This window comes from Trichomycterus rosablanca, chromosome 8 (genome assembly GCF_030014385.1).
Source record: "Trichomycterus rosablanca isolate fTriRos1 chromosome 8, fTriRos1.hap1, whole genome shotgun sequence".
NCBI classification, from domain to species: domain Eukaryota; kingdom Metazoa; phylum Chordata; class Actinopteri; order Siluriformes; family Trichomycteridae; genus Trichomycterus; species Trichomycterus rosablanca.
This window is the reverse complement of record NC_085995.1, coordinates 16,766,494-16,794,084: the sequence shown is the minus strand read 5'-3', so window position 1 is coordinate 16,794,084 and position 27,591 is coordinate 16,766,494. Positions and strand designations below refer to the sequence as shown.

The window sequence follows — 27,591 nt, the reverse complement described above, 5'->3', positions numbered from 1 at the left end:
TGCATGGAGTCGACCAACTTCTGGCACCTCTGAACAGGTATTCCAGTCCAGGATGATTAGACTACATTCCACAGTTCTTCTGCAATTTTGGGTTTTGCCTCAAAAAAACTCAGATGTTTCAGATGTCAGCCCACCAGTTCTCTATGGGATTGAAGTCAGGGGATTGGGCTGGCCACTCTATTACCTCAATCTTGTTTGTCTGTAACCAAGATGTTTTGGGTCATTGTCATGTTGAAACATCCATTTTAAGGACATTTCTTCTTTGACATAGGGCAACATGATCTCCTCAAGTATTCTGATATATTTAAACTGATCCATGATCCCTCGTATGCCATAAATAGGCATAACACCATGGTATGAAAAACATCCCCATATCATAATTTTGTACCACCATGCTTTACTGTCTTCACAGTAAACTTTGGCTTGAATTCAGTGCTCGGGGGTCGTCTGACATACTGTCTACGGCCACTAGACCCAAAAAGAACAATTTTGCTTTCACCAGTCCACAAAATGTTAAGCCATTTTTCTTTGGACCAGTCAATGTGTTCCTTGGCAAATTTGAACCCATTCAGGACACGTTTTTTTCTTAACAACGGAACTTTGCAAGCAGTTCTTGCTGGTAAATTGGCTTCACTTAATCATCATCTGGACTCACTGGTAACTTCAGATGTTCCTTGATCTTTCTGGAGATGATCATTGGCTGAGTATTTGCCATTTTGGCTATTCTTCGATCCTTTCGAACAGTAGTTCCACGCTTCCTTTCGCATCTTTCAGGTTTTGGTTGTCACTTCAAGGCATTTGAGATCATTTTAGCTGAGCAGCCTATAATTTGCTGCACTTCTCTGTATGTTTTTCCCTCTACAATCAACTTTTTAATCAAAGTACGCTGTTCATCAGAACAATGTCTGGAACAACCCATTTTACCCAGTATTTCAAAAGGAAATGTGCTATGACCAACCTGTGCAACATTTGCCACCCCCCTACCTTAAATAAGGGCCAAAATTGACACCCGTTCTTCTGCAGAATTAAAGACTTCACCCATTGAACTCCTCACTGCTATTATTTTGAACAACCCCCTTTCAATCAATGCTTCGATTACTCAGAATGAGCGGCATGCATGTCCTAATTGTTGGGTTTGTTTTGTTTTCATTACTCTGCTACACTTCCAAGTAAATTTTTTGCTATGTAAAAATAGCATTTTTACTAAAAACAGTGATTTATCAGGTTAATGGTGTTTGACTGCTATTTTTTTAAACACCCATTGTATGTTGTGGGGGGGTGGATCATTTTGTTGAGATGTGTAATTGTGTGTATGCAAGAATGTATTTAGTGAGGGTTTGAATACTTTTGCTCAGATATGTGATTGCATGCAAGTTTGTATTTCGTGGGGTGTGAATTAGGGCTGGGCGATTTTCACGATTAATTCGGTTAATTCGAATGAACGTTTTCACCCGATGTTAGAATGTGACAATCGCGATTGTTTACATACTTTATATTTTTATTAAAATACCAACATGTCACGAAGCAGAAACTGACCAGACACTCACGGAATATAAATCAGGGAAAGTTTAATATAAAAAGGGTGAAAACAGTGTCCAAAACCAGCGAAAACCAAAACAGTAAACGGAAGACAACAAGGATTATACACGGTAACGGTTAGATTCAGTAATAAGGAGCGCAAACACGATCTGCAGAACGAGACACAAACAGAAGAGTTTAATTAAGATTCACTGAATCAAACACCGCTGAACTGAATCAAAATACGGAGCCGATGAGCGCGATCAGGCTGGAAAGTAACGAATTACATTTACTCTCGTTACTGTAATTGAGTCGTTTTTGTGTACTTGTACTTTTTAAAGTAGATTTTACAGCCTGTAATTTTACTTTTACTTAAGTAAGTTTTGTACTAAGAATTGTAATTCGCTACATTTTAAATCACATCCGTTACTGAGTAAAAAAAATCGCGTCTGGGAAACTGCTGCAGTGAATTCTGCGATAGGGAGTCGGATCTTTTGTCTCGGTTCCTTTTAAAGAGCCGTATGTATGTAACGACTCCCAAATGCGCGAATCGGTTCCTTTATTTTGGCTTAAAGGGCCGTTCAATAGAATCGAATCATTCTACGACACATAATAGTGGTTAATACAGTTTGAAAGTTTTATGGGACTAAAATGACACATTACACATCCTTAAATGTTTAAAATGTTGTATCCACCCCCCAAATCACAAGAGGACAAAATTAAAGCTGAGCAGAGTGATCACTTGATGCCCCCCCATGTAGATACTGATACAGACTCACTCAGTGGTGGAAACAGCACAGTAAAGGCTCGTGTTCCTTTTAAGAAACCTGTAAAGAACTTTTTGTAGTTTTTTTCCTAATGTAAGGAGGTTCTGCTGAACATTATTTAAAATTAAAGTTGTTTGTGAGCTATTCTTAGATATAGATAGATAAGGATATAGATAATTTAGATCTATTTTGTTTTAATTATTGTGATATCGTTATTGTTATAAAGTTTGAGTCCCTTAAAAGGATAATTATAGGTGGTGCTGTTACTATTTTTGCACTTCTGCAGCCTTTAATTACAATGCAAAAAAAGAAATTTGAGTCTTATTTTAATTGCATTATACAAGAACAAAAAAAATCGAAATCGTAATCGACAATCGGCTATAATTTTAAAATAATCGAGATTTTTTTTTTTTTGCAAAATCACCCAGCCCTAGTGTGAATACTTTTGCACAGATACGTTGCACAGCAAGGTAGCTCACTAGGTTTTCGAACAGACCCATAGATAGATCTTGGTGTTCATATGCTCTACTCCAATGTCATTTGCTGCTATGAGTTTAAGAGACCTGCAAAACCTGACCAAGCACGGAAAGAAACTCATCACACACAATCAGACTAAGCTTCCAATTTATTACTGGGAGGATTTATTTTTTATATATATAACGTGTACATGAGAATGTGAGCCTATGTCCAAGCTCAGTTGCCAGGACCAAAAAGAATTATTTACAATCAGAACCAAGTTAATGGTCATTGATATAGCTCTTATTGTTGAGATTGGGTGTTAGGTGAGGCAAAATACCCTGCTCTTTATCTGTCTACCCCAGACACTGGAGAGAAGTTTGTGGACCAAGAGTATATTGTTATGGTTCACAACTTCAACACAAACAGCATGCACCAACAATAAAAATTGTGCATTTCACAATATATCAAGCACTTGGCAAACTGTTAAATGCCTGTTAAATACCTGCTATTAACATCAGTCTAGATAAACTGTTTGAGAGACAAAACCTCTGGCACTTCTTGATAAAGAGTGATCAGTGTGCCTCATTACCTTGCCCCCTGCAACAGTTAACCCCCTTGCACTTGTCCTGGCCGCACCACTAACCTAAGTTACATTTGAAAAAATTTGCCAAGACATGATGGAGAAAAACAGGAACAATAACATCCAGAGTCAAAGCAAAAGAAACAAGCGGTGGTCAGCTGATGTTAAGGTATGAAAAACAGATGGACGAAAAAGGCAAACAATGAGAAGTTCCCCCACAAAGGATACATGTGTTTGTTTTGTCACAGGGAGTTAAAACAGGGACCGATCAGCCTTCACATTCAACTATTTTAAGAACAGTTGGTACATTGTGTAAAATGCAGTAAAAATAATTTGTGATTTGTTCATTCTTTTGAATCGTTATTTAACTGACAAAAGTAGAAAGAAAATACTTCCAGTGTTTTCCCTGATCAACAGTGTTGTAGTTTGTAAACACATTTGAAATTTGATGCCTGCAACACACTTCAAAAAATTTGTAACAAAGGCAAAATAAGAGTGAAAAGTTCATAGAACATTAATGGCACTAGGTGGTTTCCGACCCATGGACGAAGATTTCTCCAGATTCCCTGCATTTTTCACAATATTTTGAATGGTGGATGGTAAATAAAATAAATTGCTTGCAATTTTGTTGGAAATGTGCTTTTTAAACTGATTGACAATTCTTTCATAAAGTCTGGTACAAAGTGGTACATGACCCCATTATTGTTTGCACTGACTAAACCTTTGATTCATGACCATGATTCCCTCTGTTACCAATTTACCGGCTCATTACGGAATCTTTAAAAACACTGTAACTTCAGTATTCCATCAATTTTTGATTAGTGAAAACACAGGAAGTATTTTTCCCACCTTTGTCTACATTAAAGATTCAGGAGGCATACTCTTTTTATTGCATTACAAAATGTCCCAACATTTTTGGCAATGGGGTTTGTACCGACACCAAGAAAACAAGAACAGTGAATGTTGATTTGTTTTTTTATTGTCTGATTTGTCTGTATGGTCACAGATTTTCTGCACTGTTCAGAAATTAAAATAAACAATAATACATTCTTGTCAATAAATTAGTTGATCTTTATTTATATAGCATTTTTCTAAAACTAAGCATAAGTACTTAACTAGTTGGCCTGATATATAAAAATGACAAACACCAGTGTTTGTTAAATGTTATTTTATACACTGTATAAAACATTCATGGTGCAGTACTGCAGGATGGTTCAAAACACTCACCTACTTTTGCTTCAGTGGAGAATTCATGGTTTGAATTATGGGGGGATGGGGGACTGACCCTCCTAATTAATAAATGGACCCCCAAAAAGGTAAAAACAACAGTTCTCGTTTAAACTGATGTTAGCATTGAACGATATGCAGCTGACACAATTTAAATTATTTGGATCTATCCGCCCACCCCTACTACTGACGTCACAGGTTGCGAGTGAAAAGTACAGCAGCACTTTGAATACCGGTGTACTTTTGTCAAAATGGAGCAGCTTTGCAAACTTTTTGTTGGCGGATTGAATGTTGAAACTACTAGCGAAGGGCTTCGTAATCATTTTGAACATTATGGACAGGTGATCGACTGCATTGTTGTTCAAAACGAACAACTTCAGCGATCGCGCTGTTTCGGGTTCGTAACGTATTCACGCATTGAAGAAGCAGATGCTGCAATGGCCGCTAAGCCACATATCGTGGACGGGAAAACCGTGGATTTAAAAAGAGCAGTGGCTCGTGAAGACGCAGGCAAACCAGAAGCTCTTGCCAAAGTAAAGAAAATATTTGTTGGCGGGCTAAAAGACGACATCCAAGAAGATGATCTAAATGAATACTTTGCACAGTTTGGTGTAATAGAGAAAGCTGAAGTGATCACTGATAAAAATACCGGCAAAAAGCGTGGCTTTGGATTTATTCACTTTGAAGACAATGACTCCGCTGACAAGGCTGTTGTGGTAAAATTTCATACAATAAATGGGCACAAAGTAGAAGTAAAAAAGGCACTCACAAAACAAGAAATGCAGGCTGCAGAGGGGACCATGGCCAACAGGGGAGGAAGAGGAATAGGAAGAAATCACAATTGTTTCGGTGGTGGTAGAGGTGGTTACGGCAGTTATGGAAATGCTTATAACAGCGGGTATGGCGGTGGCTATGAAGGAGGATACAGCGGCCAGTGTGTTAATTACGGAGGTGGTAATGGCTACAGTGACTTTGGTGGTGGTTATGGTCAGCAGACGTCTGGTTATGGGCCCATGAAAGGTGGGAACACCTACGCCGGTCGGAGCGGTGCACCGTATCCTCGGGGCGTTGGATCTGGTTATAACAGAGGTGGCTATTGAGGACAGTGTTAAAGCGGACTAGATTTAATAAGCTCGAAGGTCTAAGCTTTTGTCAAGAATTACTACGGCAGGACGTCATACACTATACAAAGAAAGTGTTTACAGTGAAACCGTAACCCTTGAGTCAATATGCGTTATGGGGTACTAAGAATAATTACTCAAATCATTTGTATTACATGTTCTTTTGCTCTAATAGGAATCCCTTAAATTATCATATTTTCCAAGCTTTTTTTGTTTGTAGTCTTAGATGGTTGATTACTTAACTAATGTATATTGTGTAAAAGCGTCTGTTGAACTGTATAACTTGGTTGTGTAAATGGTGGTCATTTAAATGCTGTGTTGTTTAGGTACCGTTCTTTTTTGCTAATTTACAAAAGATACTTTCTGATTGGTATATTCAAACCTAGACGCGGTGTTGCTGAAAACCAGGACTGCTCAAAATGGCGTTCACCATTACAGTGTAGTGCATAGGGCTTCGGGACGTGACGTCTTACCCTGGAATCACTTTGGCTGATGACTAGTAAACGGTTAAATAAGACAAACATGCATGTTTAAAACTGTACTGTGTAATTAAATACCATAAAATAAATCACATTTACGTAAATACTAATACTATTATTTTTGTAAGTGCAGGGAATGAATTTATTGCTCTGCCTTACAAACAGCGTCACATCACGGTACAGAAAAAAATATCACGTGTATTTTTATATATACACGCATATTAACTCCACGTTTTGCATAATCCTTGAGTAATAAAAAAAATAATAATTTTAAGCCTAACGATGAATTGATTTTTTTTATTTTGAAGTTGTGACATTTATGCACCAAGGTATAACAAAGGCGAGGTCCAGATCAGCTTATGTCCAATTTGTTCACACTACAGACTTTCCAAGTAAGGTGGTGTTGCATTTTTTTTACAGTTTGCCACAGCATAATTTACAGCATAGGTAACTCTTATTGTAGGATTTGAGAAAGAAAGAAAACCACAGTAGATTATTTGAATCCTCCTATTTCTGTACTAGTTCATGCAACACGTGAGTCTTATATTAACAATTGTGCTGGAAAACTGATCTATTTTGAAGTGATCATGACCCTAACCCAGCTAAAGTCTGCACCCTTTGTATTGAGGACCCTGATAAGTGTTAAACAACAAATTGAAGTGCACTGTTGTTTTAGGGCCATCATTATATAATTTAAAATTATTGTAAAGTTAATGCTTAGACTGCATTTATAACCTTGTTGGTTGCTTCTATTTTCAAACTAGTTAAAACACAACAAAGTACTTACAGTGTGGTAAGTATGTAGTTTACATCAGTTGTTTCCTTCAAGAAAAAAAACACTGCCCTGTTTCTCTAAAAGCTTTTTTAGTTTGAAGACCCTACAAACGGGTGGTTGGGTGGTCTCATTTTGAACTGCAGCCTTAGGTGCTTATAGCTTCAAAATATACTATGGTCTAATAATTTGTGTTAGTGCCGCAATTGATTTCATTTGGGTTTTCATTTGATGCTGAGATGCTGATGTTTATAATCTTACCATGAATAACTTAGTGTACAGTTTAAATGTGTCTCTAGTCAGTGAGTAGTGCTCATTGAAAATAGTTTTTTTCTCCTTTTCTTTAAATAAAACTTAATGGTTTTATTAATAAGATATTTAGTGCACACTTTGTGGTGAACGTTTTTTGCTTGGGTCACTTGTTTTACTTTTTAAAATGATGTGTATGAAACGATAGCACTACTAAGATTCAGACCTGGATCTGGTTGGTTGGTGAGCGACCTGGCTTTAAGTATGTCATTCTTTACCACCTTTATACTTGATCTACATATCATACATTTTACCTGTACATTTTATGTAAAAACGTTTTTCATTTAAAATAAGGGTATACTACTGGTTAATAATTGCTGTTTAGGCTAAAGATAACTGGCATACTTTTATTAAAATTATTCAGTAACACTATACTAATTTATGGATTTATGAAAGGATTTATGCATTTTCCTCAGTAAGTTGCTGAAATGTTTTTTGAAATTGTATCGAGTCCACCAACCAAACATTTATTGGAATAATTAGTACATATTCAGTGCATTTAGTTATTAATATTACTGTAGTAACTACAAATTAAGCACCTTTATATCAACCTACCAAACGAAAACATGGTAACACTTTAGAATGCATACTATGCATACCTGCTGTATAGTTACTACATTATTGTCTTAAGCAAAACTTTGGACACCCAAAGTCAAATTTAATTTTTAGGTTAAAATTGGTTAAAGTTGTAGCATAGTGGCTAGGGTACTGGACTAGTAATCAAAAGGTTGCAGGTTCAAGCCCCACCACTTCCAGGTTGCTTTCCAATTGCTCAGACTGTATTCTGTCACAGTACTGTAAGTCGCTTTGGATAACAGCGTCTGCTAAATGCTGAAAATGTAAAAAAAAAATGTTAAAACATCCTCTACAGGAAACAAATGTAATATTCAAAATTTCTTTACTTTGGTGCATAATATATATGTAATTGTGCCACAGTTTATGTTGAATTGGTTTAGAATTTGTTAAATTACACTAAAAAACAGTAATTATGCACAATGTGCACAATTTTGTTTTCTGTAGAGCAGTGGTTCTCTGGTGGTACGTGAAGCAGCATGAGGTGGTATGCCAGATAATCTCGGAAAAGTAATTACATGGACCGAAAAAATAAATCATTTAATAATGATAAATAAAAAATAATATGAAACAAAATGTGTAAATTACTAATAAAATCTGTTTCAAAGTTCTTATAATTCTGTTTTAATAAAATCAGTTTAATTAAAACAAGTTGTATTTAAACTAATGTGTTTTTAAAAATATTCGGGGCTACGCAGACACCATACTTCATTAAGTCTATACTTCACGTTCGCAGTTTCCATCTCGAAATTTCCGAAACGTTATTAGTAAAGTTATCAGTAAAGTTATCAGTAGCTCTCTCGCTTTTGTCAGAGCAGATCTGTGTTTGAATCTCACTGATCTCGTTCCTGACATCACCAGGCTGCTCCGCTAAACACGCGCACTCACTCAAATCCGAAAACACTTTCAGTATCGCGGAGAATGAGCGAGCGACACACACATGCACGCACACACACACACACACACAGAGAGAGAGAGAGAGAGCTAGTAGTATAATGACAAATAATTCAGAAATAAACTATAAACTTGTTTAATTAGGTTAAATCTGATTTATTTTATTGTGATTATGTTTTAAAGCAGAATCAAACTCAGTCACATCTTTGTACAAGAAAGGATTTTTCTAAAACTTAATGAAATGCAACCACAGTCTGTCTCTTCCCTGTAGTTTTTTGCCTTTTGAAATTAATCTTTCTTATTTAAGTGATGTTTGAATTAGGCCTACATTTAATGCAAATTTGATGTTAATATCGGGGATGTCTTATAGTTTACCTAGCAGCGCGAAGATTCACTTTTTGAATGGCTCTTTAAAAGGAACCAAGCCAAAATATCCGGCTCCTGTCAAGAAGCCATAATTCCCATCACTGCCTATATATATATATATATATATATATATATATATATATATATATATATATATATATACAGGGGTTGGACAAAATAACTGAAACACCTGTCATTTTAGTGTGGGAGGTTTCATGGCTAAATTGGACCAGTCTGGTGGCCAATCTTCATTAATTGCACATTGCACCAGTAAGAGCAGAGTGTGAAGGTTCAATTAGCAGGGTAAGAGCACAGTTTTGCTCAAAATATTGCAATGCACACAACATTATGGGTGACATACCAGAGTTCAAAAGAAGACAAATTGTTGGTGCACGTCTTGCTGGCGCATCTGTGACCAAGACAGCAAGTCTTTGTGATGTATCAAGAGCCACGGTATCCAGGGTAATGTCAGCATACCACCAAGAAGAACAAACCACATCCAACAGGATTAACTGTGGACGCAAGAGGAAGCTGTCTGAAAGGGATGTTTGGGTGCTAACCTGGATTGTATCCAAAAAACATAAAACCATATATATATATATATATACACACACCTAATTAATGTGAGCTATATGTGGTTCTGTGATGAGAGACATAGGTGGTACTTGGAAGTTTTGGTTTGACAATGGGTGGTACTCGGTCTAAAAAGTTTGAGAACCACTGCTGTAGAGGATGTTCGTTTTTGTACCATCTACCAGTCTCTGACATCGACTGGGAGAAAGTTTTTTGCACTCCTTTTTAAATCCTTTCCCAAACTAATGTGCATCTAAAACCTTTTTTCTGAAGGCCTCAGAGAGCTCTTTAGATCTCACCATGGTGATACCACTCACTTCAACAATCAAGATCAAACCAAACTAATGTCTGAGGTTTAAATAAAACTCTAGTGTCCTCTAACGATGGTCTAATCATTGCAGCTGATGTGGTGCACTGGATTCTAATTTTAGACATTTTAGGTAGTAATAAATGTGGGGGTGTCCTAACTTTTTCCTCACAATCAATTTCCATTTTTGTTCATTACATTTTACAACTTGTGTTTAAAAGTAATTAAAAAAAATTTTTTTGTTTAGTTATATAAGCTCCATCTCTCAGTACTGTTCAAATACAGCTCAAATGTCCATATGTTTAAATATGTTCAAAAAGACAAAGGTTTTCATGGGGTGTCCTAACTTTTTCACATAACTATACATTTGGTCATAAGTTTTTATTTCGGGAGTGTTTAGAAGATAAAACAAAATTAATAACACAATGGTGCATCCCCTGTTTTGAAGATATGGGGAAGGGATTCCCATACTGGGGTGCGTTTCCCGAACAACTACCATAGTATGATGCATCGTTAAACTAACAAACATCCGAAGTATGACTGTGGTACCACGGTAGTTTGAACCACGTTGGTTTGAACCACCGTAGTCTGAACTACAATGTTTCCAGATGTGTTTGCTCTGATTTCCACAGCGGGAAACATGCAAAGCTCACAAACTTTGTAATATTAGGCCAAAATATGAGAGTGACCGAAATAACGTCACTATTATTTAATCTATTCATATCTATTCATATCACCGCCACCACCACCAACAAAAACATTAATAGAAATAACAATTAAATTCAAATGAGCATAAAAATTAATAACTATTAATATATTATAATTACTATAAGTTAAATAATTCTAATTATATACAAAACTTGTTTTTAAAGGAAAAAAAACATAAGAACTAGCAATTCCAGTACATTTACATTACTATCTTCGTATCAGTCCGTAGTGGCTCAAGAGGATAAACGGCTGAAAGCGCACCGCTTTAAAAACGGTGTCACGCGATTGTGGGAGTTGGGGTTCGAATCCCATGAAAAGAGTCTTATGTATTTATATCTTTTTCATAATGGCAATGAAATCTCTCACTGATGAACAATTGATTCATTAACCCTTGGCACCAAGAAAATAATGTTTAAAAAATATTACTTTGCATTTCTTAGTTCCTTGATACCAACAACAAACAATTAATATGTTTTTACTAGTGCACATAGTATTTTGGATGGATGGATGGATGGATAGATAGATAGGGCTTAGTAGCAAGTTATACAGATCAAAAGTAATAGTACACACTATAAAGATTCACATTATACAAACACGTACCTGCATAATCACAACAACACACTACAACAGAGCATGTGGGTACATAAGGAGGTGTTATTTTGGTATACAAGGCTGGTATAGGTTGTGTCAAATGTATAGTATAAATTATAAAGTGTACAGTGCAAAAATTAAAAAAAATGTGTAGATGGATGTACAAAGAGGTGCGTATGTGCCTGTCTGTGCATACATGTGCACACCCACATACATTTATAGATATATACATATACAGTAGACCCTTGACTTACGAATTTAATTGGTTCCAAAGGGCTGTTCTTAAGTTAAAATGTTCATTAGTTAAACCTATTTTTCCCATAAGAAATAATGTAAATAGAATTAATCTGTGCCAGACTCCCCAAATCACCCCCTTACCTAACCTTTCTAATGTCTTAAATGGTCTTTTTTTGTTATAAATACAAGTATATTTTCCCTTAAATCTTAAATTATAGAATAGACATTCCTGTAATAAACAATAATGAACAACAATACACAGTAGTACTGTACTGTACATAAAAAACATCACATTTCAGTACAGTACGTGTGCTGTACCATACACCATAATACATTAACTTTTTTTTATTTTTTATCAAATGTATCTACCAGAAACAACAATAACTCTCATATTTCTCTATTATTTCCGTCTTTATTTCAATAGTGTTGTATTTTGTAGGTGTAATTGCACGAAAGAAAGACTACTTTACTGAGCCGAATTCCCTCTTCTCTCTCACTCACTGCCCCCTCTGTCTGATACACCGTGACATCTACTGGCAGGAGTAACTATACTGTACAACAACAAATGTAATAGATTTTTTCATTTTTCAACACCGCTTTCTCTGCATCTTCTTTGGGGACATTTTAATATTGAATTTTACAAAATAGAAAGAAAACACCAGAAAAACACCGTTCGCTGTCCGAATGTTCGCTCACTGTATATATAGAGAGAGAGACGGTCGGAATCAACTTGTCCGTGATGTCACGTGTTTCGCGAATTTCAGTTCGTAATCCGAAATTTGTTTGTATGTTAAGTTGAAAAAGATTGTTCGTATCCCAAAATGTTCGTATGGTAAACCGTTCGTAACTCAAGGATCTACTGTAAAAGTGCCACAATTCTGTTACATTCAGAATTACGTTTCTTCTCTGTTTCAGAAAAGTTGTGTGCAGTGGGTGATTATGATTGTCCATAATAAAAAGCACTTTGCACAGACTCCTTTTCTCTGTTACAGAGAAAAGTGATTAGAGTAATGAGCCTCTACCTAACAGCTGAGGTGATCACAAAAATGATGCAACTGCACATAATTTCACATATAGGTTTCTTAAAACAATCTACCCAATATTTTTTAGTTTAACACATGTCAAACAAGAAGTAGATATGGCCCAAACAAGATTATTTAAATACAGCTTATTTTTACCCAACTATTTAGACTCAAAGTATGATCAGCCAAATGGTTGAGCAGACCATTAAGGGGTTAAACAACTGTAAAGCTTTGATTTATTTGTAGTCAATAACACTTTTTACCACTTCAACACTTTTTCATACACCTAGAAATAAACACATTTCCACATAAACCATAAATTAAATGGTAAATTTTATGTTTTCTTGTTTCATGCTTTGTTTAGTTATTTTACCTTTGGTTGAGTCAGGTAATAATTAAGCAATGTGGAGCAATGCATGCAGGCCAAGAAACACATCACCAATTAATAGAAACTATGTTTGGCCTATAACCCCAACCCACCCTCTCACACACCCTTTATTTAAACCACAGCTTTTTCCTCCACTATTTGTTTTGTAATTTTACATATCATTATTTTTACTTATTTTACAACCATTTAATTCATATATTCATTCCGTTATGAATCCATTATGTACAGATGATGGTTTCTACTAAATAGCCGTCACAGGTGGGAAAACAACGTCCTTTCTATACATTTTATATATATACAGTGTATCACAAAAGTGAGTACACCCCTCACATTTCTGCAGATATTTAAGTATATCTTTTCATGGGACAACACTGACAAAATGACACTTTGACACAATGAAAAGTAGTCTGTGTGCAGCTTATATAACAGTGTAAATTTATTCTTCCCTCAAAATAACTCAATATACAGCCATTAATGTCTAAACCACCGGCAACAAAAGTTAGTACACCCCTTAGTGAAAGTTCCTGAAGTGTCAATATTTTGTGTGGCCACCATTATTTCCCAGAACTGCCTTAACTCTCCTGGGCATGGAGTTTACCAGAGCTTCACAGGTTGCCACTGGAATGCTTTTCCACTCCTCCATGACGACATCACGGAGCTGGCGGATATTCGAGACTTTGCGCTCCTCCACCTTCCGCTTGAGGATGCCCCAAAGATGTTCTATTGGGTTTAGGTCTGGAGACATGCTTGGCCAGTCCATCACCTTTACCCTCAGCCTCTTCAATAAAGCAGTGGTCGTCTTAGAGGTGTGTTTGGGGTCATTATCATGCTGGAACACTGCCCTGCGACCCAGTTTCCGGAGGGAGGGGATCATGCTCTGCTCAGTATTTCACAGTACATATTGGAGTTCATGTGTCCCTCAATGAAATGTAACTCCCCAACACCTGCTGCACTCATGCAGCCCCAGACCATGGCATTCCCACCACCATGCTTGACTGTAGGCATGACACACTTATCTTTGTACTCCTCACCTGATTGCCGCCACACATGCTTGAGACCATCTGAACCAAACAAATTAATCTTGGTCTCATCAGACCATAGGACATGGTTCCAGTAATCCATGTCCTTTGTTGACATGTCTTCAGCAAACTGTTTGCGGGCTTTCTTGTGTAGAGACTTCAGAAGAGGCTTCCTTCTGGGGTGACAGCCATGCAGACCAATTTGATGTAGTGTGCGGCGTATGGTCTGAGCACTGACAGGCTGACCCCCCACCTTTTCAATCTCTGCAGCAATGCTGACAGCACTCCTGCGCCTATCTTTCAAAGACAGCAGTTGGATGTGACGCTGAGCACGTGCACTCAGCTTCTTTGGACGACCAACGCGAGGTCTGTTCTGAGTGGACCCTGCTCTTTTAAAACGCTGGATGATCTTGGCCACTGTGCTGCAGCTCAGTTTCAGGGTGTTGGCAATCTTCTTGTAGCCTTGGCCATCTTCATGTAGCGCAACAATTCGTCTTTTAAGATCCTCAGAGAGTTCTTTGCCATGAGGTGCCATGTTGGAACTTTCAGTGACCAGTATGAGAGAGTGTGAGAGCTGTACTACTAAATTGAACACACCTGCTCCCTATGCACACCTGAGACCTAGTAACACTAACAAATCACATGACATTTTGGAGGGAAAATGACAAGCAGTGCTCAATTTGGACATTTAGGGGTTTAGTCTCTTAGGGGTGTACTCACTTTTGTTGCCGGTGGTTTAGACATTAATGGCTGTATATTGAGTTATTTTGAGGAAAGAATAAATTTACACTGTTATATAAGCTGCACACAGACTACTTTTCATTGTGTCAAAGTGTCATTTTGTCAGTGTTGTCCCATGAAAAGATATACTTAAATATCTGCAGAAATGTGAGGGGTGTACTCACTTTTGTGATACACTGTATATATATATATATATATATATATATATACAGTGTATCACAAAAGTGAGTACACCCCTCACATTTCTGCAAATATTTTATTATATCTTTTCATGGGACAACACTATAGAAATAAAACTTGGATATAACTTAGAGTAGTCAGTGTACAGCTTGTATAGCAGTGTAGATTTACTGTCTTCTGAAAATAACTCAACACACAGCCATTAATGTCTAAATGGCTGGCAACATAAGTGAGTACACCCCACAGTGAACATGTCCAAATTGTGCCCAAAGTGTCAATATTTTGTGTGACCACCATTATTATCCAGCACTGCCTTAACCCTCCTGGGCATGGAATTCACCAGAGCTGCACAGGTTGCTACTGGAATCCTCTTCCACTCCTCCATGATGACATCACGGAGCTGGTGGATGTTAGACACCTTGAACTCCTCCACCTTCCACTTGAGGATGTGCCACAGGTGCTCAATTGGGTTTAGTCCATCACCTTTACCTTCAGCTTCCTCAGCAAGGCAGTTGTCATCTTGGAGGTTGTGTTTGGGGTCGTTATCCTGTTGGAAAACTGCCATGAGGCCCAGTTTTCGAAGGGAGGGGATCATGCTCTGTTTCAGAATGTCACAGTACATGTTGGAATTCATGTTTCCCTCAATGAACTGCAGCTCCCCAGTGCCAGCAACACTCATGCAGCCCAAGACCATGATGCTACCACCACCATGCTTGACTGTAGGCAAGATACAGTTGTCTTGGTACTTCTCACCAGGGCGCCGCCACACATGCTGGACACCATCTGAGCCAAACAAGTTTATCTTGGTCTCGTCAGACCACAGGGCATTCGAGTAATCCATGTTCTTGGACTGCTTGTCTTCAGCAAACTGTTTGCGGGCTTTCTTGTGCGTCAGCTTCCTTCTGGGATGACGACCATGCAGACCGAGTTGATGCAGTGTGCGGCGTATGGTCTGAGCACTGACAGGCTGACCTCCCACGTCTTCAACCTCTGCAGCAATGCTGGCAGCACTCATGTGTCTATTTTTTAAAGCCAACCTCTGGATATGACGCCGAACACGTGGACTCAACTTCTTTGGTCGACCCTGGCGAAGCCTGTTCCGAGTGGAACCTGTCCTGGAAAACCGCTGTATGACCTTGGCCACCATGCTGTAGCTCAGTTTCAGGGTGTTAGCAATCTTCTTATAGCCCAGGCCATCTTTGTGGAGAGCAACAATTCTATTTCTCACATCCTCAGAGAGTTCTTTGCCATGAGGTGCCATGTTGAATATCCAGTGGCCAGTATGAGAGAATTGTACCCAAAACACCAAATTTAACAGCCCTGCTCCCCATTTACACCTGGGACCTTGACACATGACACCAGGGAGGGACAACGACACATTTGGGCACAATTTGGACATGTTCACTGTGGGGTGTACTCACTTATGTTGCCAGCTATTTAGACATTAATGGCTGTGTGTTGAGTTATTTTCAGAAGACAGTAAATCTACACTGCTATACAAGCTGTACACTGACTACTCTAAGTTATATCCAAGTTTCATGTCTATAGTGTTGTCCCATGAAAAGATATAATGAAATATTTGCAGAAATGTGAGGGGTGTACTCACTTTTGTGATACACTGTACATATATATATACAGTATATATATATACAGTATATATATATATACTGTATATATATATACATATATATATATAGAGAGAGAGAGATAGATAGATATTATTCGACAAATGCAACTATATTTACATAAATACATTAGGAAGTCCATTAAGAACTACATGATTAAAGATTTGACATTTTAAATGTTTGTACAACAAGATTGATGTAAACTTTCTGCTTACATGGCATTGTGACTACCGTCTTTTACCTGCATCCTACATCAGCTATGATGTAGCCACCAGGAACTACGCTTCTAACCACACGTCTACAGGTGTAGTTGGAACTACACAACTTAACCACAGTGGTTGTAAACGTCCGGTGAAACTATGGCAGTAGAGCAGGTACCCAGCTTCAAATTCCTCGGCGTCCACATGTCGGAAAGTCTCTCCTGGTCCCTCAACACGTCATGTCCCAGAATACTTGTGGACTTTTACCGCTGTATCAGTGAGAGCATTCTAACAAACTGCATCTCTGTGTGGTATGGCAATTGCTCTGCTGCTGACCGGAAAGCTCTGCAGCGGGTGGTTAAAACCGCCCAACGCATCACCGGCATTCAGTTACCCACCATTCAGGACATCTACTATAAACGGTGTAGGGCAGAGTGAGGAACATTTTCAAGGATGTATCTCATCTTAATCGTGGACTTTTCACCTTGCGTCCATCTGGCAGGCGTTACAGGACCCTCCGCTCTCGCACCAGCAGACTCAGAAAAAGTTTTTTCCCTGAGGCTGTAACCCTGCTAAACTCAACCACACCAATGTAAAGGTATCACTGCACTTTGAACCACATTGAACTTTGTACTTTTTACGAGTGTGCCATCTCATCTGTATATACCATCAGTATTTGCAAATTTGCCCATGGCACTATTGCACTACTTACACCAACACACCAATAATGTATATACTGTATATATCTGCTATAGTTATATACTCTATTTATTCTCATTCATTACCCACTCATCTACCCACTTTAGTCGTCTTCCATTACTCTGTAATTATATATTATTCTATACACTGTACAATCAACATTATCTGATTAATATCTTCATTATCTGTTTAATATTAACATTATCTGTTTAATATTCTTAATTAATGTCTCCTCATTTCACTTATCTGATCACTTCTGTACTTAAACTGTAATATATGTAAATAATCTCTATCTTGCACTTCTGGTTAGAAGCTACTGCATTTCATTGGCTCTGCACAATGACAATAAAGTTGAATCTTATCTAATCTAATATTGGATCAGACGTATGTTATGTATGTCGTCAATTAGCAGACAATACCTATTTATTTCTAATTTTCTAATGCCATACAAGTACTACAGCTGTTATCAGAAGCATCAGGTTTGTCAGTGAATCTGAAATAATGACTACGTGGTAGAAACATTACACAAATAATGAAATTCAAGTTAGATACCTTGGAATATTGATTAACATAGTATCTACCAGAATTTAATGTAACTTTCATTCATAAAGCTAAAACAATTTCTGGATGTTGGCTGCAAAGAAATTTTACCAAAAGCGGAAGGTATCTCTAGAGCACATCTGGACATTTGGCTGTACCCAATTGATGTAAGTTAAGACCAGCTTTGTGATTTTCAAAAGAATGTAAGAACAAAGGACTGAATAACAGCAAATGAGGTAATTAGACTCCAAACAAAATAGCAATAGCACTTTGTGTGTATTTAAAACCTGCACATTTTGTACACAATTGTTTTTGTGAAAGTTGGTTAAATAGTGAAATAATGATGTTTTTATTGTGCCTGCTTCTCATTTTCATCGCCATATTGTAACATGTACTCATACTAATTAACAGTAACAGTTTATCAAAAACGTTCAGTTTACTGCCTTTTAAAGAGATAAAATAGGTATTGCGCAGAATTAGATTCAGCCTGTAGGTCTGGCCCTTCACAACAATCCAAATTTGTCACAAAAAGATTATAATACTGTTTCCAGTAGCATTTTACCTAAATTACTTACCTCATTAAGACTCAAATGCAAATATTATTTGTTACAGGTTGAAGTAGCTAAACTCAAAATTGAAGGTATCTATCTTTTATATCAAAGATGTAACAACTAGTAGAATTTTTAGATGGAAATTGGGATTTTTCTTGGTTAACAATTAATAAAATATGGCATGTTATTGACAAATGCTTTGTACACAAGTAAAAGAAATCCATCTTAAAATACTTTATAGAATTTACCCATTCAATGCTTATATTCAGAAATGTCATATTAATTTATCATCACAATGTACTTTTTGTAACTCTTAACTGAAATCAATTACACATGTTTTAATCTTGTGTTACTTAAGCAAACTTTTGGAATGAGATGTCATTGTTGTTTTTTAACATTTTTCAAAAGTTTATTTATATTAATAAAACAACGATGGTGTTCCTTTTTATTATAGCAGGTCTTTCTTCTATTGATGATACCTTAAAGCTTATAACCCTGCTAGAAAACCTACAGTCCAAAGTTGGGCAAGTCAGTTAAATTGATGATAGTAAATTGCCCCTAGGTGTGAATGTATTTGTCTGTGTACCTGTGCTTCTACTGTATATCACCATATAGAAGCACTTTGTAGTTTTACAATTACTGTAGTCCATCTGTTTCTCTACATACTTTTTTAACCTTATTTAGGTGGTGGATGATTCTCAGCACTGCAGTGACAATGACATGGTGGTGGTGTGTTAGTGTGTGTTGTGCTGGTATGAGTGGATCAGACACAGCAGAGCTGCTGGAGTTTTTAAATACCGTGTCCACTCACTGTCCACTCTATTAGACACTCTTACCTAGTTGGTTCACCTAAAGTCAAAGACGATCGCTCATCTATTGCTGCTGTTTGAGTTGGTCATTCTCTAGACCTTCATCAGTGGTCACAAGACATTGCCTAAAGGGCGCTGTTGGCTGGATGTTTTTGGTTGGTGGACTATTCTCAGTCCATCAGTAACAATGAGGTGTTTAAAAACTCCATCAGCATTACTGTATCTTATCCACTCATACCAACACAACACACACTAACAAACCACCACCATGTCATTGTCACTGCAGTGCTGAGAATGACCCACCAGCCAAATAATACCTATATATTTTTATGGAAGGTTTATTTTAACAGAGAGAGACAGAATATCAACAAAAAATCCAGAAAAAAAACATTAAATAAAAGTTATAAATTAATTTGTATTTAATTAAGGGAAATAAGTATTTGATCCCCTACCAACCAGCAAGAATTCTGACCCCCACAGACTGGTTATGTGCACAAAAGGCACACAAAATTCCGTGGACATCTCTTGGAATAACTGTGCTTACATTTTGTTAGAGAAGTACAGTTATATTTAAAAAATTGAGCGGGGTTATTAACTCAAGATGAAATAACAAATCTGTTAAGAGTGGATGCTGAAAATGACTACTGTAGAACAAGTTTTTGTTCGGTCTTGAGGTAAATAGATGGAGAAAGGAAAGTAAAAATGCAAAAGTCAAGATATTTCTTTAACTTAGAAAAATCTTATAATATTAATAATAGCATTACTAAACTTAATTTAGTTTTTTTTAATTGCTAAAACACTAAACCCTATTCTCTGTCAACTGCCAAAACTCATTTATTTAGCTAATCAGTCTTTTCACAAAACCTTAAACAATTTTCACCTAGTTTCATCTCTGATTCAACCTTTTTGCTCTAAACACATTCTCATTGTCAAAACACATTCTGCATGGTAGTGCACTTTGATGCAAAGTGGCACGCACAGGCCACAAAGGTCAAACACAACAAACATGCTATTGTCATCGTTAAAACACTACAGATAAGATGAGAATGACCAAGAACAAGAGCAGTCATATCAAATACTGTATTGTTTGTAAACCAGCATATGAATAAAACAACATGAGGTCTGTCATGATGTATCACATTTAAATTGAAAGAAGAGGAGAAGAGGTCGCAACATAGCATGGTGGCAATGTGATCATGTAGCCTAGCGGTTAAGGTACTGGACTAGTAAGCAGAAGGTTGCGGGTTCAAACCCCTCCACTGCCAGGTTGCCACTGTTGTGCCCTTGAGCAAGGCCCTTAACCCTTAAATGCTTGGACTGTACACTGTACAGTGTATCACAAAAGTGAGTACACCCCTCACATTTCTGCAAATATTTTATTATATCTTTTCATGGGACAACACTATAGAAATAAAACTTGGATATAACTTAGAGTAGTCAGTGTACAACTTGTATAGCAGTGTAGATTTACTGTCTTCTGAAAATAACTCAACACACAGCCATTAATGTCTAAATGGCTGGCAACATAAGTGAGTACACCCCACAGTGAACATGTCCAAATTGTGCCCAAAGTGTCAATATTTTGTGTGACCACCATTATTATTCAGCACTGCCTTAACCCTCCTGGGCATGGAATTCACCAGAGCTGCACAGGTTGCTACTGGAATCCTCTTCCACTCCTCCATGATGACATCATGGAGCTGGTGGATGTTAGACACCTTGAACTCCTCCACCTTCCACTTGAGGATGCGCCACAGGTGCTCAATTGGGTTTAGTCCATCACCTTTACCTTCAGCTTCCTCAGCAAGGCAGTTGTCATCTTGGAGGTTGTGTTTGGGGTCGTTATCCTGTTGGAAAACTGCCATGAGGCCCAGTTTTCGAAGGGAGGGGATCATGCTCTGTTTTAGAATGACACAGTACATGTTGGAATTCATGTTTCCCTCAATGAACTGCAGCTCCCCAGTGCCAGCAACACTCATGCAGCCCAAGACCATGATGCTACCACCACCATGCTTGACTGTAGGCAAGATACAGTTGTCTTGGTACTTCTCACCAGGGCGCCGCCACACATGCTGGACACCATCTGAGCCAAACAAGTTTATCTTGGTCTCGTCAGACCACAGGGCATTCGAGTAATCCATGTTCTTGGACTGCTTGTCTTCAGCAAACTGTTTGCGGGCTTTCTTGTGCGTCAGCTTCCTTCTGGAATGACGACCATGCAGACCGAGTTGATGCAGTGTGCCGCTTATGGTCTGAGCACTGACAGGCTGACCTCCCACGTCTTCAACCTCTGCAGCAATGCTGGCAGCACTCATGTGTCTATTTTTTAAAGCCAACCTCTGGATATGACGCCGAACACGTGGACTCAACTTCTTTGGTTGACCCTGGCGAAGCCTGTTCCGAGTGGAACCTGTCCTGGAAAACCACTGTATGACCTTGGCCACCATGCTGTAGCTCAGTTTCAGGGTGTTAGCAATCTTCTTATAGCCCAGGCCATCTTTGTGGAGAGCAACAATTCTATTTCTCACATCCTCAGAGAGTTCTTTGCCATGAGGTGCCATGTTGAATATCCAGTGGCCAGTATGAGAGAATTGTACCCAAAACCCCAAATTTAACAGCCCTGCTCCCCATTTACACCTGGGACCTTGACACATGACACCAAGGAGGGACAACGACGCATTTGGGCACAATTTGGACATGTTCACTGTGGGGTGTACTCACTTATGTTGCCAGCTATTTAGACATTAATGGCTGTGTGTTGAGTTATTTTCAGAAGACAGTAAATCTACACTGCTATACAAGCTGTACACTGACTACTCTAAGTTATATCCAAGTTTCATGTCTATAGTGTTGTCCCATGAAAAGATATAATGAAATATTTGCAGAAATGTGAGGGGTGTACTCACTTTTGTGATACACTGTAAGTTGCTTTGGATAAAAGTGTCTGGTAAATGCTGAAAATGTAAAATGTATGTGCGGCCATCAACAGCAATGGGGTTCTGCATCCCCATGTTACATTAGGGCCCTACAACACAGAACATCTAACATTTCTGGATGGTCTACAAGACGCTTTGCTTGGACTTGAGCAGGGGGATTCTGAGCTGAGAGAGCATCCTGTGTACGTTGTCATTTGGAACTACGTGAGCTTTCACTGTGGTCAAAAAGTATGTAAATGGTTTATCAATAATCTCCATTTCATAAATCTATGCCTTCCACCATACTCTCCCTTCCTAAACCCGATTGAGGAATTCTTCTCAGCATACCCAGGAAAATATACTCCAGTCAGTGGATGCAGCATGTGATGACATAAGAGTGGATTCTTTTCAAGGCTTGATTCTGCTTGCAAAAGGATTTTGATATTTTTTTTTATATTGCAGTTCATATACTGTATTTCTTTGTTGGTTCTCTAGTATATACAGTCATGTAAAAAAGTTAGGACACCCCATGAAAACCTTTGTCTTTTTGAACATATTTAAACATGAACATTTGAGCTTCATTTGAACAGTATTAAGAGATGGAGCTCATATCATAAAACAAATAAAACTGAAAAGAATACTTTTAAACACAAGTTGTAAAATGTAATGAACAAAAATGGAAATTTATTGTGAGGAAAAAGTTAGGACACCCCCACATTTATTACTACTTAAAGTGTCTAAAATTAGCATCCGGTGCACCACATCAGCTGCAATGATTAGACCATCGTTAGAGGACATTGGAGTTTTATATAAACCTCAGACATTAGTTTGGTTTGCTCTTTATTGTTGAAGTGAGTGTTATCACCATGGTGAAATCTAAAGAGCTCTCTGAGGCCTTCAGAAAGAAGGTTGTTGATGCATATGAGTCTGGGAAGGGATTTAAAAAGATCTCAAAACAATTAGAAATCAGCCATTCCACTGTCCGGAAAATAATTTACAAGTGGAGAACATTTAAAACAACTGCCAACATGGCCAGGTCAGGCTGTCCTAGCAAGTGTAGCCTAAGAGCAGACCGCAAGAACTGCACAAGAACCTCATACCAACTGTGAAGCATGGAGGTGGAAATGTCATGGTTTGGGACTGCTTTGCAGCAGCAGGGCCTGGCAAGCTTTCCATTATAGAATCCACAATGAATTCTTCACTGTATCAGAGAGTGCTTAAAGAAAATGTAAAACCATCTGTCCAAAAACTGAAACTTAAACTTGAAGTGGACCATGCAACATGACAACGACCCAAAACATTCCAGTAAATCCACCAAGGAATGGCTCAAAAGAAAGAAACGGAGAGTTCTGGAATGGCCAAGTCAAAGGCAGTCCTAGCAATCCATTGAGTTAACAATCACTTAGTCAAAATATCCAAGATGTCGATGTCTTGGCAGCTAAATCACTACTCAAATAACTGAGTTTGGAAAACTCCCACAAAATTTTGGGGATGCAGAGGTTGGTGTATTCTACACTGTAAAAAATAAACATTTTTTTACAGGTTTTCCCAGTACATTTTTACAGTTTTTCCCCTGTATTTATAAAAGACAGAATTTTTTTGTAAAATTACGAGAATAAACTGTATATTGAAAAGTGTCATGTGATTTACCATAAAAAATCTGTATAAATGAAATACATAAAAAATCTGTTTTTTAACAGTTTTTAGATGACACTTTTAACAAAACTAACTGTAAAAATAAAGTAATCTTCATTGACAAAAATAGCAGAATCTTCTGTAATTAAAAAAAAAAAAACTTTTGTTATACTGATATATCACTGTCAAATAAATAAAAATACTGTTAATAATGCATTTTAAAATGTACAATTGCAAAAAAAATATGTGAGCAAAGAAAGAAATATTTTGTAATTTTGCATTTCTTAACCACTACTTTATATACATAAATTGGAAAAACAAAGGTATTGCCTACCTTATTAGACAGGCAACAATACAATTTAAACAGATTTTAACTTTTACTTTATTTATGCATTTGTATTAATTTAAAGATTTAATTGTTAAATAAGTGCATTTATACAAACTGTGTAAAATCATAGTCAAATTTAAAATGTTATTAACTGTGATTTATTCTCACATTTATAATATTTAAATCAAGCATAATTTACCCATCCCCACATTCCCCAATACACAGAAAAATTTATTACAGTCCATCTGTGCAACATGTTGGGTGCACATTCCAACCAGAGCACCACAGATATAAAATGATGCTCTAACCTACCAGTCAAGGACGGATTAAGGATAGTCTGGGCCCCTGGGCAAAAGTCAGAGCAGTGCCACAACGCCTCATCCATTTTCATAAGGGGCCCAAAAGCATGGCTAGGGCCCAAAAGCATGGCTAGGGCCCAAAAGCATGGCTAGGGGCCCCAAAAGCATGGCTAGGGCCCCCAAGAGGCCCTGGGGTCAAAGTCCCTAATAGTCAGAGGATCCTTAAAATGGAGGGCCCTCGGAAATAAAAATATATTGTATCATAAATGTTGATAGGCATCGCAAAACGTTTTGGGCCAGGGCCCCCCCGGGGCCCCCTGACCTCAAGGGCCCCTGGGCGCTGGCCCCACTGGCCCGGTCAGTAATCCAGCCATGCTACCAGTTACACACTTTTGAGTGCCTGTTGGTTTTGCATAAAGAATATATGCTGGTGTGACACAAATCAATTACATTTTAGATTTAAACATGACTGCATTGTGTTTATTAGTTAACTTAACTTAGTCGCTTTATTTCCCTGGAACTACTTAATGCAATGAGTTTACCAGGTGAAACCGGATATGACGCACCGGGGATTACGCAATACATCGTGAAGGCACATGGTGTTTCAATGGCATCTCAGGTAATGTGAAGCTTTACAAAATCTTTTTCCATGTGTCTAATTGCATGTTAGTCATGATGTTTATCTTATTATATTGTTTAATATAGCTCTTTAGTTGAATAATATTCAAGTTTTATTGCTGTGCATGCTTTATTTGTTAAAAAATGCTAACGCTAATTCGCGCGTGCTAATGCTAACGCTAACGGCGGACCTGCTTATAGTGATTTATTTATTAACATCTTTCCAGGGATTCTGTGAATCATATTAAAGTCTTGAGGCAGATTTTAATAGATTGCCGTTGGCTGACTGTATATTAAGTCCGGTTGCGCTGTGTGTGATAACGTTGCATTGCCGTGGTGCTAGCTAGAGCTAAGCTAGTCAAGTTCAACAGCCAGTATTCTCAACTTGTGGCAGTAAGATTCTTTCCCGAAAGGTAAAAATGGCTTAAATTACTTAATGCAGAAGTATATTAGAAGAAGGTAGAAAATAAAAAGATGTGTAATATTTGCGGTGCCAGTGCATTAAAAAACATGAGCACACAACCTAGCTAGCTAAGATGTGAGCAGGCAGCTCGAGCCTGAGAGGAACGGCTTTTCGTTTGGCGCTCACGTTCTGCACAAACTAAAAAACAAAATGATTCTGTAACGTTAGTATCATTACAAACCTGAGTTTTGTGACTGTTATCCTCGAAAGCACACACATGTGAACAGTATTGGATAATCAATGAATTTGTAATGTTAAAGTCTTTACTATAGAAATTATATTTTAGTTATTTACAACAAAATAACTGATGTCTTGTATCTTCTGTTTACAGATGGTTGGAAATGTGTATTTGCAGTTGGACTGACCTTTTACTGGTAATTTTTTTTCTACATTTTATGCTAAATTGAAGAATATTGAGCTACTTTTGACTGAACACTGAGTTAAGTTTAGATTAAGTGAAGAAGAAAAAAATGTGGAAATTCTTATTATTTATTCTGTTTGGTTCTTTTACTTACTTTTTAGTTTTATGTATTTTATGTCTATTTTCTTATTTAAGCTGGTAATTTCTTTATAAATATTTGTCTTGCTGATTTTGATTTCCTTTAGTTTTCTTTAGTAATTTTTTATTTATATATCATTTTAATAGTATCCAATTTCATGTACAATTTAGGATTCCTCCAATCACGCAATACCATCGGCACTAGGAGGGTGAAGGTAAGCACGAGTTTCCTCTGAGTTGTTACAGCAACCACCCCATCTTTTTGGGCCAATGTACGTCTGAGTTAAAATAAAGGTTGAAGTGAGATGTCAGATATGTTACGTCCTAAATGGAAATTTGTGTACTGTTAAGTTTAAGAAAGTGATTTTCCCCCTCTGTTCCATTGTAGGATGGTGATATGGCTGCAACTGAACGGGGGATTGAGGAGACTGTTCTTGGTATCTATGTGACTAGATTTGAGGGAGCTGAAGCCATGGACCCCCTTGCCAATACTGGAGTGGTATTAGGTGGTGTGGTTCTAGAAGACTTGGGCAGTGTGTTCCTTGCCTTTGCAGTCCGGGCTGATTTATGCCTTATATATTTATAACCTTATGATTTAGAACTTGAGTTACCCTCCTACATTCAGATACACTTTTGATGTACTCCAAAAACTTGGACTTGAACTAGATGCTAACAAACTGTCTCATAAAGCTCAATTACTAAATACCAAGCTATTCAGTGAGATGTGGTCCATACTGAGTATTACACTTGTGACGTACTGTTTATCGAATTGCACTTTCTGAAAACTTCAATGTTGGCACTGTTTTGTACATAATTCACATTTATAAGTGTTTCATGCTAATGTTTTGTAGACATTTCACTTAACTGTGTGCTGCTTTGTTAAACATTTTCCATTGAAATGAATTCTGATTGCACTTATTGTATGCTGTATTGTGTTAGACATCTGATTCTTACACTGATCAGCCATAACATTAAAACCTCCTTGTTTCTACACTTACTGTTCATTTGTGTGAAAATTATTTGGGTCAAAAATAGCTGAACTGTGGTGGATCTTGATCCATTTTGATGCTGAATTTAACAAAAGCTATTTTTCCTGCATTTTTAAAGTTCTGTATATGTTCTAAAGTTCTATATAACATGTAACAGCTGCAACATTTCACAGTAATTTTTAAGTATTATGCAGACAAATCTTAACCTACTTCAAATTTTTTTGAGTAGGTTAAGTAGGTTTATATTTTTAAATGAAGGAAAACTATTTAAAAGTACAGTTAACTTATGTTTTAGAGAAAGAAAATGCTTTTATTTTGACAGTTTATTAATGTATTTGAATAATGAAAAAAAGACAATTTAACAGATATTTTTTGCAATACCTCTGACAGTTAATTTAAAATTAGGCTTTTGCTAAGTAAAATTACATGTTTTTTTTGGTTTTATGTGCTAATTTTCTTGTGATAACAGTAGTAATTATCTGTACTTAAACTTTTCTTTATCATTTATAAAGATAATTATTCTGTTTTTTAGAGGTGTATGGCACTGTTCTAACAATTAATATATGTTGAAAGTAGAAGATTTCATGAAA

General features: G+C 37.3%; 1 protein-coding gene and 1 long non-coding RNA gene across 2 annotated transcripts; both read left to right on the top strand.

Annotated features, from left to right (window-relative positions):
- Positions 1-4,761: 4,761 nt before the first annotated feature.
- Positions 4,762-8,456, top strand: LOC134319382 (heterogeneous nuclear ribonucleoprotein A0-like). Its single transcript, XM_063000534.1, has one exon. The coding sequence runs from the start codon at positions 4,803-4,805 to the stop codon at positions 5,649-5,651; it is 849 nt and encodes a 282-aa protein (XP_062856604.1). The 5' UTR covers positions 4,762-4,802; the 3' UTR covers positions 5,652-8,456.
- Positions 8,457-25,833: 17,377 nt separating this feature from the next.
- LOC134318933 (uncharacterized) lies at positions 25,834-27,005 on the top strand. Its single transcript, XR_010013445.1, has 3 exons — positions 25,834-25,887; positions 26,184-26,227; positions 26,401-27,005. It is a non-coding gene; the product is annotated as an uncharacterized LOC134318933 (long non-coding RNA).
- The last annotated feature ends 586 nt before the right edge of the window (positions 27,006-27,591 follow it).